Source organism: Callorhinus ursinus, unplaced genomic scaffold (genome assembly GCF_003265705.2).
Source record: "Callorhinus ursinus isolate GAN/ISIS: 27379988/994484 unplaced genomic scaffold, GSC_fseal_2.0 scaffold5, whole genome shotgun sequence".
Lineage (NCBI taxonomy): Eukaryota > Metazoa > Chordata > Mammalia > Carnivora > Otariidae > Callorhinus > Callorhinus ursinus.
Window position 1 is genome coordinate 21560481 of NW_027397067.1, and position 14946 is coordinate 21575426.

Consider the following 14946-nt stretch of genomic DNA (forward strand, 5'->3'; position numbering starts at 1 on the left):
GTCGCCTGACGTAGCGGGACCGGGGCGGGAGGGGAATGAGCCGGCTGTGCTGGGGGCGGGGCCAGAGGTCACCTGATGCGGCCCCTGCTCCGTTGGCGGAGGCGGCGAGAGGGCGGGCGAGGGCGCGTGGCGGCAGGCGTCTTGGGGCGAGGTTGTATTCGCCTGGCCGAGCGTCGTCGCCTGTCTGGTGCCTTCACAGGAATTTGTGGCGGAGTTCATCCCAGTGGACGAGAGACATTTTAACTTGGGAAGTCTTGTGGAGCACAGGGCAGGCAGGTTTGGGGTTAGTTACGGATCACTAAATCCTGGAAAAGGATGTCTTGTTTTTAGGCAATGGCGATGTGTGTGTGTGTGTGTGGGTGTGTGTGTGTAGAAACCTGTTTTGTCTTTTATAATAAGTAGGGGCAACTAGTATTTCCTTCGTGCTTACTGCCATGCTAAGTGCTTTTTCTAAACACTATCTCATTTAATCCTCGTAACAACATGAAGAGGAAGGCACTCTTTTTATGTCTGTTTTACGAATGAAGCACGGAGACTTGGGAGACTTGGCCAGGTGACAGCTGTGTGAACCCAGCTCAGCGTCTGAGGCCTTGTTCCTAGCTACCTTGCCCCAACCCTTGTCCCCTTCTCGTTGGATTCAAGGAGCTTGCCGCTCCCTCCTTTGCTTTGTTCCTGCCCAGAGACCTAGATCGGCCTTGAGGAGTTTCGTCCCCAAGATAGAAGGGAGTTATTTTCTCCATGAGGAGTCCTTTTGTAATCTGCTAAGCATGGACTATCCTAGTATTACCCGTCCCTATTAAACAACAACAACAAAAACGATTTATAATTTACCTCAAGGAAGTCCTATGATCCATTTCATTCAGTTAGGATAGTTGTCTGTAAGCTACCTCAAAAGAGATATAGGACATATCCACTGTCCCAAGTGAGAAATCTTTTTTTTTCCTCAAAACAAGTCTTTTTCAAAACAAGTGAGAAATTGACACAGATACTTGTGGCTCTAAAATTTAGGAAACACATTTTAATGCTTTTTTGCAGGTATTTCTGAAGAAAAGACTACTATTAGTACAGTATTTATTTTACAAATCATTAGTTTAATATTCCAGATTTCTTGAAAGACACACCTGTTTTATGTCTGACAAATTTTTTTGCCTTGTGTCTTAAAGATGTACTTTTTTTTCAAAGATGTACTTTTAATGGAAAAATGTTTCAAAAACCTTTGCTGAAAGGGCAACATGCCCTTTTAAAAATGTTTGGAAGAACCATCAAAATTCCCCACATCAGGCATTTTCAACTCCCAGTTTTATTTATTCGTAGCCACAGCTTAATGGCTATTCAGCCAGGAAGCTACCCCCATTTTCCTTTTTAAAAAACCTTGTGCTGGAAAGTCAACAAACCTTTGAGAAGAGGGTGGAACAATAATTTCTGGGACTTGTGGGCAGTTCCATTCTTTTATCCCTTGACTTTTTGTTTTAAATTAGAATTTCCCTTGTGGCTTCCATCTCTATTTCATTTAATTCATTGCCAAGCTCTTCATCTGCCAAATGAACCCAACAAATAATTTAAAACTTAAGTGACTTCAGTTGAGTCATACAAGGAGCTACTGACAGAAGGGGAAGAGAGGTTGAGTAGTGAACTTGGTTTAAACAAATTGAAATTGGGATGATTGTGAGATATACTGGTAAAGAAATCTATAGACCGTTGGATATATATGGGTTGAGCTCAGAAGAGAGATCTAGGCTGCTAATACAAAATTGTCTTTGTGGATATGTTTAATAATGTGACTTGAAGTTTAAGGTCTTCTCTAAGAAATAAGAGGAAAGATTTTGGGCAACTCTCTTGGGTCCCCTCCCTCTTCAGGGGCTTTGTATTGCTCAATAAACTTTGCTGCCCACCAACCCCCCCAAAAAAAGGTAAAAAAAAAAACCAACAAAACCAAACCCCAAAGATTTTATATTCTGTTCAGTTATATTTATAATCATTTATCATCTATCTACAGTATGCACAGTGTTATTGTAGAAATATGGGGGGTGTTAAAATGATAGTTGGCTTTCTAGAGTCTTATAACCAGAAAGGAGATGTACATTATCTTATTTTAAAGAACATGTGAGTAAATCCTAGAGAAGTATAGCTGAAGTGATAGGATTGCAAGGAAGAAGGGGAGAATCAAATTAATTGGGACTATCTGGAAAAGCTTAAAGGTTGTGGGGTTTTGAGCTGATTCTTAAAGGACTGATAGAACTTGATCAGGTAGGTGGAGGTAGGAAGAGCATTCTAGACAATAAATAATCTTGAGAAAAGGCTTGGAAATAGAACAACTGTAGTATTTATTTTGGGAACAGAAACCAACAATCATGTCCTTGGGGCATAGGGTTTAAGAAGGTATACAGTTTGAAAAAGGTAAGTAGGGCTAAGTTAAAAATACTTTGTAAATTCTTTATCAGAGTACTTCAAATGTAAGAATCTTTCTCTTTCCTTTTCAAACATTTGTTGTCTACTTGGATATGCTGTGAGGCAAATTGTATTTTCTTAAAACTTAAATTTTGAGGGGCGCCTGGGTGGCTCAGTCAGTTAAGTATCTGCCTACTGCTCAGATCATGATCTCAGGGTCGTGGAATCGAGCCCCATGTCAGGCTCTCTGTTCAGCTGGGAGTCTGCTTCTCCCTCTCACTCTCTCTCTCTGTGCTCTCTCTCTCTCAAATAAATAAATAAAATCTTTAAAAAACCCGTAAATTTTGAATACAGCAAAACCTTGCAACCTAGTCAACCTGTGAGAGGAGAAGTTATTCTCTTAATGTGGTAGTTATAAAGGGGTGTACTGTAGTTGCAATGATACAAACTTTCTTATCACTAGATGAGAAAATCCCACATATGACTAACAGATGATTTTCAGTTTCATTTTATTCGTTCTTAAAGGTTTACACGCCCTTTAATGATAACTTGTTTTCAGTGAGGAAGAAATAAAAGATTCCCAGGATGAAGATTTTCCAGAAGAGACTTTGAGTTAAAGAAGGCGTTTTATACTTGATAAGTAAGTCTGTATTTTTTGCGTGTTGAATTTGGTTGACAAATGAGTTTACTAGTTTTTACTTCTTCAAACGTCTGCTTTATTACAGAGGTCATGTACTGTGGACAAAGGTTTTGTGTCTTGGCTGCCAGCCAGTTAGCCAGGTAGCTGGGTTGACCTCTGAATGAAACTGGATTGAAACTGTCCTATTAAGTCAGCAAGTGTCACAAATTCTTTATAAAGTCAAATTTTATAGGTGGTATTATTTCTCCTAAGGTGATGATTGGAACTGTGATTAACCGCAGGGATAGAGATGAACTAGCCTTCATACAAGTTATATAACTATGTGGTTATTGAAAGGTGTGGGCCTTCTTTATGAGAGCTGCCATATTTATTTCCTTGCTGTGTAGTTTTCTTTCCGGTTGGCATTATGTTCTGCTTGACTAAATTAGGAATAGAGACATTGCCACTTAGTCTATTGAATCTGATGTTTTGCTAATAATGGAATTTCCAAGTTTCTTAGAAATTATTTTTCTCATCTTGTAAATTTATTTCAAAACTGCTAGTGTTTTCCATATCCATGCCAGGTAAAGGAAACTCTCTTTTTGGGGAGAATGGTTAAGAAATATACACATGGAGTGGAGTGCTTAGGTATTATAGTCTGTAATGTTAAGGAAATTATCTACATTAAAATCAGTTTATTTTTTTAATTTATTATTATTTTTTAAAGATTTTATTTATTTACTTGACAGAGAGAGAGAGAGAGAGAGCGCACAAGCAGGCAGAGAGGCAGGGAGAGGGAGAAGCAGGATCCCTGCTGAACAGAGAGCCTGACATGGGGCTTGATTCCAGGATCTGGGATCATGACCTGAGCTGGAGGTAGTCGCTTAACCGGCTGAGCCACCCAGGCGCCCCTAAAATCAGTTTACTCATTAGAGATAACTCATCTAAATACCCAATATCTCTAAGCCTCAGTGTTTTGCTCAATAATACCCTTCTCATGGAGATTTGTGAGGATTAAATAAAATGTATGTAAAACACTTCACACATAGTAAACACTCAGCAATGATAGCTACTGTTATTACTGTTTTTCCATTATATATGTGATGTTCTTTTCCCTCTCTAGATAGTGAAGCTCAAGAAATTATATTTTTTAGAATGATATTAGAACAGGACTTGGATGCACATTAAACACATCCAGTATAACCATGGTAAGGAATTTGCCAATTTTTGGAGAACTTTTGTTTCTGGAGGACATATTTGAAATCTAGTACATTAGATTTTCAAACTAGCTGTTCTTTATATCTGGAAAGCTTTTCCACATGATATCTATATGACTAATTTCATTACTTATATGCCATCCTCTCAGTGACTCCTGTCCTGACCATTCAAGACCTGAGCTGAGATCAAGAGTCAGACACTTAACTGACTAAGCCACCCAGGTGCTCTCTATCCTGAGCATTCTAATCAAACTTACAACTCATGATGTGCCTGTCTCTACTTCTAACTCTTAGGGTTGTTTTTTCCATAGCACTTATCACCTTCCAATATAATATTTAATTCACTTATTTTTATTGTTAATTGACTATCTTTCTCTGTTCGGATGTAAGTTCCACAAGGGTGGGGATTTTTGTTGTCTCTTTTGTCATTTGATATATCCCCAAAGCCTAAAACAGCACATGGTAAGTTCTAAGTATTTAATTGAATTGAACAGAGCCTTCTGATTAAATATCATCCTCCTAAACTCCATGCTTATGTTGGGCATGATGTCTTTCATTTTTTTTTTATTAACATATACTATGTTATTTGTTTCAGGGGTACAGGTCTGTGATTCATCAGTCTTACACAATTCACAGCACTCACCATAGCACATACCCTCCCCAGTGTCCATCACCCAGCCACCCCATCCCTCCCAACCCCCTCCACTCCAGCAACCCTCAGTTTGTTTCCTGAGATTAAGAGTCTCTTATGGTTTGTCTCCCTCTCTGGTTTTGTCTTGTTTCATTTTTCCCTCCCTTCCCCTACGATCCTCTGTCTTGTTTCTCAAATTCCTCATATCAGTGAGATCATAGGATAATTGTCTTTCTCTGAGTGTGATGTCTTTCATTTCAAGATAAGAAACTTACCGCATGGAAATTTATGGCCTGCTACATTGGGAAAACTCAGATTTTAAAATTATTTTTTTCCATCCTGTTGGCCACAGCATTCTTGTCAGGAAAAGTAGTGATAGTGAATTTTTTTTTCATTAAGAAGAGTGAAATACCTTTTAATATTATTTTGAAAACTTTTAAACAAAATACTTATAAGTGGTAAAATGACAAGAACAGTGTTTAAGTATTATGTTGTGTGAGTTTTCAGTAACACTGTCATCTCCTGGTTTTTAAAGTAATAAACATTCTTTATAGAACATGTAGGGTGTTAGTCTACTTGGGCTGCCATAATAGAATAACCATAGACTATGCGACTTAAGAGAGATTTATTTTTTCACAGTTCTGGAGACTAGAAGTCTAATATCAAGGTGCCAGCAGGGTTGGTTTGTTGTGAGACCTCTCTCTTTGGGTTGCAGATGACTGCCTCCTAGCTGCATCCTCATGTAGCCTTTCCTGTGTGTGTATGGGAGTGGGGTGTGGGGGAGGGAGGTCTCTGTTGTCACTTCTTTTTATAAGGACACCAGTCCTATCAGATTAGGGTCCTGTCTTTATTATTCCTTTTAATCTCAGTTACCTCCTTAGAGACCCATCTCTAAATACAGTCCATTGGTGGTTAGTACTTCAACATAAGAACTTTGGAGGGAAACAATTCAGTTCACAGATATAGAAAAAAATGAAGAAGAGGAAAAAAATTCATCTATAATACCATTAATTCCCCAGATAAAACTACTGTTAACATTTTTGTATTCCTCCAGTCATATTTCCTTTGTATTTTCAAAGCTTTGCAATCATACCATCGTATTTTTTTAAATTCAACATTCTTTAAAGTGAAGTCAAAGATTGCATGCGTAGATGCTTATAGGGATCAGGCAGGCAGGCAAGGTATGGTAATGGTAACTAACATTTATTGAGTTCTGTTGGCCAATTACTTTTCTAAAGGTTTATATATATTATATATATTATCTTTCTTAGTCTTCACAACAACCCTATGAGGTATATGCCATTATTATTTCCATATTTCAAGTGAAGGAAAATAAGGCACAGGGAGGTAAAAGAACATGTTTGAAGACACACAGCTAATAGGTAGCTAGAGTAGCATTGAGACTCAGCTGCTGAAATGACTGTAATGCGGTGGCTGGCTACTGTGGTGAACTTGAGAGCGCATGCCCCACCTAGGAGGCATCCACTGCTCATGAAGGAATGTTAGTCTAGTGTAGCAGATCTTTCAGTTTTTTGATAGCAGTGAAAAATCTGTATTTTAGTATGAAATATTGGCAATTAGGAAAATTAAACACCGTTGAATCAAACTTTTTTTTTTAAGCTTTGAGACATTTTATTATAAAAAGCTGGTACTCTTAAACATAAACTAATAAGAACTTAAAATTCATTGCACATTTACTTCATTTTTTAGCTTGACCTTGTAGTAAATCGTTAGCTTCATTGATTTTGGCTGCTATATAAGGAGATCCTTCCTTGTTTGGGTGATTAAAAAGCATAATTTGTAGAAGAGCAGCTCTTATTTTTCCTTTATTGGTAGTAGAGCTTATACCTGCTGTTAATGCTCTTGTTTTGGCATTTTGTGTTCAAACCCACCTCTATAATAGCTGCCACTGAAGGCAGATTTTGGAAGACTTTGAAAACTTGTTTTACTTGAAGCTCCATATGCTTCATGGCTTGCAAAACATAACAGCCTGCAAATCCTGTGGTGGTAATGGTCAGTCCATTTGCTACCAGTGTACCGCCCACGGCTCTGGCTTGGCTTCCCTGCATCCACAGAGAGTTTTATTCCAGCCCAGAGGCTGCAGCCACCAATTCCATGCCTCTACCAGAAAGCACCACTGGCAGGTACAAAGGGCCCAGACACAAGCACCCCAGGAAATATGGGAACAGCTGCTACGTCAGACAGATCTTGTATGTAGATTGCATTCAGCTCACATTTATAAAATAGAGGTCGCAATAGTAATACCTGTCTCCTAAATTTGATGTAAGATTTAAATGGGGGGTATTTTATGTTTAAGGTTTAGTTTAATGCCTGGCACACAGTGCTAAGTAAATGTTAGCTAACACTTTGTCCAGTCTTTGAAATTCTTTAAAAGTATCATTTACTATTGTTTTTATTTTAAGAGATTGTGTAAGTAATATATGGGTACATGTCTTTTGTAAAAAATTCCAACAATATAAAAGAATAATTAATTACAGGATTGAAGTTGCATTTGCTTTCCACTCCCAACTTCCTTCCTCTCTCCGAATATAATTAAAAACCCATAAATGCTGTATTTATCCTTCTGGCACTTGTTTTTTTTCATTTAATACATTTTGGAGATCTTCTGAGGTCAGTTTATACAAAACTGCTTCATTCTTTTTAAAGGTTGTGTGGTGTATTCTTTCCTATGGTGTACCATATTTTATTGAACGAGGTCTCATTTGTCATTTAGGTAGTTTTCAACTTTTTGCTATTATAAAGAAGGTTTTACAAAGAGTATATATCTTTGTGCACATTTGTGACTATTTCTCTAGGCTTGATTCTTAGATGGAATTGCTGAATCAAAACCATATTAAGTTAACTTTAGAGAATACACTTATTGTTACCAGAGGGGAGGTGGGTGGGTGGGTGGGTGAAATATATAGGTAAAAGAGATTGAGGAGTGCACTTGTGATGAGCACTGGGTGTTGTATGGAAGTGTTGAATCACTACATTGTACATCTGAAATTAATATCAAACTGTATGTAAACTAACTGGAATTAAAATAAAATTTAAAGACTATATTAAGAATTTTCACAGCTATTGCACCTTTGTTAAATTTTTTTTAGTAGCTTTGTAATATTCCATTTTGTGAATCTACCATTATTTACCAATTCCTTATGTTGAAACAGTTAGATTGTTTCTAATTTTTTGCCACTGTAGATGGACCTGTGATAAATATCTTTGTTAGTAGGTTATGGTTTTTAAAATGTAAGTAGTCTGAGGAGAAGTTTTCAACTAATAAGTATATTACTGAAGCTTTACTTTCCCAAAACTATTATAAGAACTATATTTAGTGGTAATATATTATTTTTAGAAAAAGTAGAGGTTTGATAAAATCATGGCCTAGGGTTTTTAATATTATACTCAAGATTTTTAGAATCTTTTATATATGTTTCATTTTAGGTGTTGTCATCTGTAATGAAGATCATTGAAAAACAGAAGATTAAGTAAAGCCTTGTAACATTGGACCTGGATAGGAGATTTAGAAAAGAAAATTAAAATTAGTCACTTTGGTTTTAGTGTTTCAATTTCATAATATTTATTCTTCTGAATAAGTTTAGGGAGTAGAAATTAAAATTCAGTGTTATAGTAACAGATGCACTAATATTCTTTTTCTTTCTTTCTTTTATTTTTTGTATGAGAGAAGAAAGTAGATAACCAAGAACTATAGTGATTCATAATGAAATACACTAAACTGAATTTTATGTTGTCAGTTCTTGGCATTATAATCTATATAACTGATTTAATTGTGGACATCGGGGTATCTGTCAGGTTTTTCTATGAAGGACGAAATGTTTTTGGTATTTTAACAGTAAGCTTTATGCTCTTTGGAACACTTGTGGTGCAGTGTTTTAGTTATTCTTGGTTCAAGGCTGATTTAAAGAAAGCAGGCCAAGAAAATCAGCATTGTTTTCTTCTACTTCACTGCTTGCAAGGAGGAGTTTTTACAAGGTGAGCATACACTTTTGATCATTAACATTATTTTTCTTTTATGCAAACAGAAACTATCTTTCTGTATTTGGATAGTCAAGTGTACAAAGTTCCCCTATTTGCACATGGCACAAAGGTTACTTGCTCTTCACTATCAGTGCTTATATGAGTCATTGCTGTACTGTTAGAATTTTCCAGGTTCATTGATAGATGTTTTAATTTACCTTGTGGCACCTGGGTGGCTGAGTTGGTTAAGCATCCAACTCTTGATTTTGGCTCAGGTCATGATCTCAGGGTTGTGGGATCCAGTCCTGCAATGGACTTGGCTCGGTGTGAAGTCTGCTGCCCCCCACCTCCCTGCCTTCCCCACCTTGTACATGCACACACATGAGCTCTTGTGTGCTCTCTTTCTCTCAAATAAAATCTTAAAGAATGTTTTTTTAAATTTCAATTCAATTAATTAATATATAGTGTATTATTAGTTCAGTGATTCATCAGTTTTATATAATACCCAGTGCTCATTACATCATGTGTCCTCCTTAATGTCCATCACCCCATAACCCTATTCCCCCATCCCCCTCCAGCAACCCTCAGTTTGTTTCCTGTGGTTAAGAGTCTTTTATGGTTTGTCTTCCTCTCTGACTTCGTGTTGTTTTATTCTTCCCTCCCTTCCCCCATGGTCTTCTGTTTTTTTTTCTCTTTTTTGTAAAGATTTTATTTATTTATTTGACAGAGAGCGAGAGAATGAGTGAGACAGCACAAACAGGGGGAGCGGCAGGCAGAGGGAGAGGGAAAAGCAGGCTCCCCGCTGAGCAGGGAGCCCGATGTGGGACTCGATCTCAGGACCCTGGGATCATGACCTGAGCTTCGGCAGTCGCTTAACTGACTGAAACACCCAGGCGCCCTGTTTTTTCTCTTAAATTGCAAATTTGAGTGAGATCATATAATTGTCTTTTTTTTTCTTAAAGATTTTATTTATTTTAACAGAGAGAGAGAGCGAGAGAGGGAACACAAGCAGGGGGAGTGGGAGAGGAAGAGGCAGGCTTCCCGCAGAGCAGGGAGCCCGATGCGGGGCTTGATCCCAGGACCCTGGGATCATGACCTGAACCGAAGGCAGTTGCTTAACCAACTGAGCCACCCAGGCGCCCCTATAATTGTCTTTATTGATTGACTTATTTTGCTTAGCATAATACCATCTAGTTCCATCCATGTCATTGCAAATGGCAAGATTTCCTTTTTTTTTTAAGATTTTATTTATTTATTTATTAGAGAGAAAGAGAAACAGCGTGAGAGGGGAGTGGGTCAGAGGGAGAAGCAGGCTCCCCGCCAAGCTGGGAGCCCGAAGTGGAACTCGATCCCAGGACTCTGGGTTCATGACCTGAGCCGAAGGCAGTCGCTTAACCAACTGAGCCACCCAGGCGCCCAAGATTTCGTTTTTTTGGTGGCTGCATAATATTCCATTGTATATATATATACCACATCTTCTTCATTCATCTGTTGATGGACATCTTGGCTCTTTCCATAGTTTGGCTATTGTGGACATTGCTGCTGTAAACATTGGGGTACAGGTGTCCCTTCGAATTAAGTTACTTTTTATGATATGTACTTACTTTTTGTGGGGAGGGAATGATTCATTTCTGTGTTTTATGAATCTTTTATCTTCTATTTTATATTCCAAATCTGATTATGTAAATGTAGTTTATCACTTGCAACTCTGATAAGAGTACTTATACCATTGATTTAACTAGAGAAATTTTTACTGTAATAATGCAGTAGCCATGTGGTTAATTAGGTACAGAATCATATGCAGAACTAAAAATAACCTTAAGAATCATCTTGTTCAGAGATGCCTGCATGGCTCAGTCAGTTAAGCGTCTGCCTTTGGCTCAGGTTATAATCCCAGAGTCCTGGGATTGAGTCCCACGTTGGACACCTTGCTCAGCAGGGAGCCTGCTTCTCCCTCTGCCTGCTGCTCCCCTGCTTGTGTGCTCTCTCCCTCTCTATCTGAAAAATAAATAAAATCTTAAAATTATCTTGTTCAAAACCTTATTTTATAGTTAAACTAGGAATCTAACTAGGTCCTGAGAATTCTGATTTTCCATATGTCTAATTTCATCAACTTTTTCATTATTATCCTAAGGCATTTAATTCTATTAAAAGCAATATATATATTACAGATAAAGAGAAAAAGACAAATATTAAGTGGATAACCTATTTTGTTACAGTTAGATTTTGAATTTGGGCTATTTTAACTGCCATCTTTCTTGAGAGATATTTTAGACTATAGAATTCGAATGAGTAGTTATTTTGTCTCTGCATATTATATTCTCTTGGTTTCCATTGTTGCTCTTCAGGGATTAGATATCAGTCTTACTGCTGTTCTTTTACTTTATTTTTTTTAATTTTAAAATTTTTATTTTTTTAAAAGGTTATTTATTTGAGAGAGAGTGTGAGAGAGAGCAAGAGATCATGAGCAAGGGGGAAAGGTAGAGGGAGAAGCAGACTCCCCCCTGAGCAGGGAGCCTGATGTGGGACTTGGCCCCAGGACCCTGGGATCATGACCTGAGCGGAAGGCAGACGCTTAACCAACTGAGCACCCAGATGCCACTGCTCTTCTTTTAAAAGTATTTTATCTTTTTTTTTTTTTTTTTTTTTTTACTCTGGTTGCTCTTAGGATTTTTTCTTTATATTTGGGTTTCTACAGTTTCTGAATATCTAGGTGTAGACTTATTTTTCTTGCTTGGGATTTGCTGGTCTTCTTAATTCTGTGGATTATTATCTTCCATCATTTCTGCACAATTCTCAGCCATTATCTTTTCTGTTTTCTTTCCTACATTTCCTTCCGGGACTCCAAGCAAATATAAGTTAGATCTCACACTATCTAACATGAATGTTGCATGTTAAATGTTTTGAATTTTTATTTTTTGACTCTCTGTGGTACATTCTGTGAAAGTTTTTCATGACTTTTTTTTTTTTTATTTCACTAGTACTTTCTTTCACTGTGGCCAAAATGTTATTACATCCAACCACTGAGTTTTATTTTATTTTTTAATTTATTTTATTATTTTTTAATTTAAATTCAAGTTAGTTAACATATAGTATAGTATTGGTTTCAGGAGTAGAATTTAGTGATTCATCACTTACATATAACACCTAGTGCTCATCACAAAAAGTGCCCTCCTAATACCCATCACCCATTTAACCCATTCCCTCACCCATCTCCCCTCCAGCAACTCTCAGTTTGTTTTCTATAGTTAAGAGTCATTTATGGTTTGCCTCCCTCTCTATTTTTATCTTAATTTTTCCTTCCCTTGCCCTATGTTCATTTGTTTGGTTTCTTAAATTCCACATGTAAGTGAAATCATATAATATTTGTCTTTCTTTTACTTATTTCACTTAGCATAATACATTCTAGTTCCATCCTAGGCACTGCAAATGGCAAGATTTCATTCTTTTTGATGGCTCGGTAATATTCCATTATATATGTATATATACACATGCACAATGGAATATTTTATACACACACACACATACACATATACATGCACACACACTTCTTTATCCATTCATCAGTTGATGGCCATTTGGGCTCTTTCCCTACTTTGGCTATTGTTGATAGTGCTGCTATAAACATTGTGGTGCATGTTCCCCTTTGACTCAGCATTTTTGTATCTTTGGGTAAATACCAACTAGTGTAATTGGTGGGTTGTAGGGTAGTTCCATTTTTACCTTTTTGAGGGACTTTCATACTATTTTCCAGAGTAGCTGCACCAGTTTGCGTTCCCACCAACAGTGCAAAAGTGTTCCCCTTTCTCCGCATCCTTGCCAAGATCTGTTGTTTTCTGAGTTATTAATTTTAGCCATTCTGACCTGTGTACGAGGTGGTATCTCATTGTGGTTAGTCACTTAATTAGGAAGTGATGTTGAGCATTTTTTCATGTGTCTGTTGGCTATTTGTATGTCTTCTTTGGAGAAATGTTTGTTCATGTCTTCTGCCCATTTCTTAACTAGACTATTTTTTGGGTGTTGATTTTGATGAGTTCTTCATAGATATTGGCCCATTATCAGGTATGTCATTTGCAAATCTCTTCTCTCATTCCATTGATTGCCTTTTAGTTTTGTTGATTGTTTCCTTCACTGTGCAGACACTTTTTATCTTGATGAAGTCTCAGTAGTTCATTTTTGCTTTGCTTTTGCTTCCCTTGGCTCCAGAGATGTGCTAGTAAGAAGTTGCTGCAGTCAAGATCATAGAGGTTGCTGCCTGTTTTCTCCTCTAGGATTTTGATGGTTTCCTGTCTTACATTTAGGTCTTTCATCCATTTTCAATTTATTTTTGTATTTGGTGTAAGAAAATGGTCCAGTTTCTTTCTTCTGCATGTAGCTGTCCAGTTTTCCCAATACCATTTGTTGAAGAGATGGGCTTTTTTTCTATTGGACATTTCTTTCCTGCTTTGTTGAAGATTAGTTGGCCATAGAGTTGGGGGTCCATTTCTGGGTTCTCTATTCTGTTCCATTGATCTCTGTGTCTGTTTTTGTGCCAGTACCATACTGTCTTGATGATTATAGTTTTGTAATATAGCTTGAGGTCTGGGATTGTGATGTCTCCTGCTTTGCCAGTACCATCCTGTCTTGATGATTACAGCTTTGTAATACAGCTGGAAGTCTGGGATTGTGATGCTTCCTTCTTTTCTTTTCTTTTTCAACGTTACTTTAGCGATTTGGGGTCTTTTCTGGTTCCATACAAATTTTAGGTTTGTTCTGGTTCTGTGAAAAAAGCTGGTGTTATTTTGATCAGGATTGCTTTGAATATGTAGATTGCTTTCAGTAGTATAGACATTTTAATGATATTTGTTCTTCCATTCCAGGAGCATGGAATGTTTTTCCATTTCTTCGTGTCTTCAATTTCTTTCATAAGTATTCTTTAGTTTTCAACATACAAATCTTTTACTCTTTTGGTTAGGTTTATTCCTAGGTATCTTATGGTTTTTGGTGCAATTGTAAATGGGATTGATTCCTTGATTTTCTGCTTCTTCATTATTGGTATATGGAAATGCAACAGATTTCTGTATATTGATTTTATATCCTGCAACTTTGCTGAATTCATATATCAGTTCTAGCAATTTTTTGGTGTTTTCTTTTGGATTTTCTACATAGAGTATCATGTCATCTGCAAAGAATGAAAGTTTTACTTCTTCCTTGCTGATCTGGATGCCTTTTATTTCTTTTTGTTGTCTGATTGCTGAGGCTGGGACTTCTAGTGCAATACTGAACAACAGTGGTGAGAGTGGACATCCCTATCATGTTCCTGACCTTAGGGGAAAGGCTCTCAGTTTTTCCCCATTGAGGATGATATTAGCAGTGGGTCTTTCTTTCTTTTTTAAGATTTTATTTATCCATTTGAGAGAGAGACAGAGAGAGAGAGCATGAGCAGGGGGAGGGGTGAGGGGCAGAGGGAGAAGCAGACTTCCTGCTGAGCAGGGAGCCTTATGTAGGACTCAATCCCAGGACTGCAGGATCATGACCTGAGCCAAAGGCAGACACCCAACTGACTGAGCCACCCAGGCGCCCATAGCTGTGGGTCTTTCATATATGGCTTTTATGATGTTGAGGTATATTCCTTCTATCCCTACTTGAGGGTTTTTATCAAGAAAGGATGCTGTATTTTGTCAGATGTTTTTTCTCCATCTATTGAGAAAGGATCATATGGTTCTTAGCCTTCCTTTTATTAATGTGGTGTGTCATGTTGATTGATTTGTGGATATTGAACCACCCTGCAGCCCAGGAATAAATCCCCGTTGAACATGGTGAATAATCCTTTTAATGTACTGTTGGATTTGATTAGCTAATATCTTGTTGAGAATTTTTGCATCCATGTTCATCTGGGATATTGTTCTGTAATTCTCCTTTTTAGAGGGGTCTTTGTCTGGTTTGGAATCAAGATAATACTGGCCTTAGAGAATGAGTTTGGAAGTTTTCCCTCCATTTTTATCTTTTGGAACAGCTTGAGAAGAATAGGTATTAATTCTTTCTTTATTTATTTTTAAAGATTTTATTTATTTATTTGACAGAGAGACAGCGAGAGAGGGAACACAAGCAGGGGGAGTGGGAGAGGGAGA

The 14946-nt window shown here is 37.4% G+C and overlaps 1 protein-coding gene and 1 pseudogene across 7 annotated transcripts in view; one reads left to right on the plus strand and one right to left on the minus strand.

Annotated features, from left to right (window-relative positions):
* Positions 1-14946, plus strand: part of XKR9 (XK related 9) — an 86405-nt gene that overhangs the window by 46873 nt on the left and 24586 nt on the right. For 2 of the 7 annotated variants that reach the window (XM_073892876.1, XM_073892881.1), the window contains exons 1-3: positions 67-276; positions 2952-3028; positions 8303-8851. The exons of 1 other annotated variant lie outside the window; for it this stretch is intronic. In XM_073892876.1, the coding sequence (XP_073748977.1) occupies positions 8580-8851 (272 nt within the window). In that variant the 5' untranslated portion in view covers positions 67-276; positions 2952-3028; positions 8303-8579. Of the gene's footprint in view, positions 1-66; positions 284-2947; positions 3029-4130; positions 4216-8302; positions 8852-14946 lie in introns of those variants that run through there. 4 more of the 7 variants (XM_073892878.1, XM_025870716.2, XM_025870717.2 and 1 more) reach the window with 4 other exon arrangements.
* LOC112823567 (mitochondrial import inner membrane translocase subunit TIM14 pseudogene) lies at positions 6551-6825 on the minus strand (annotated as a pseudogene).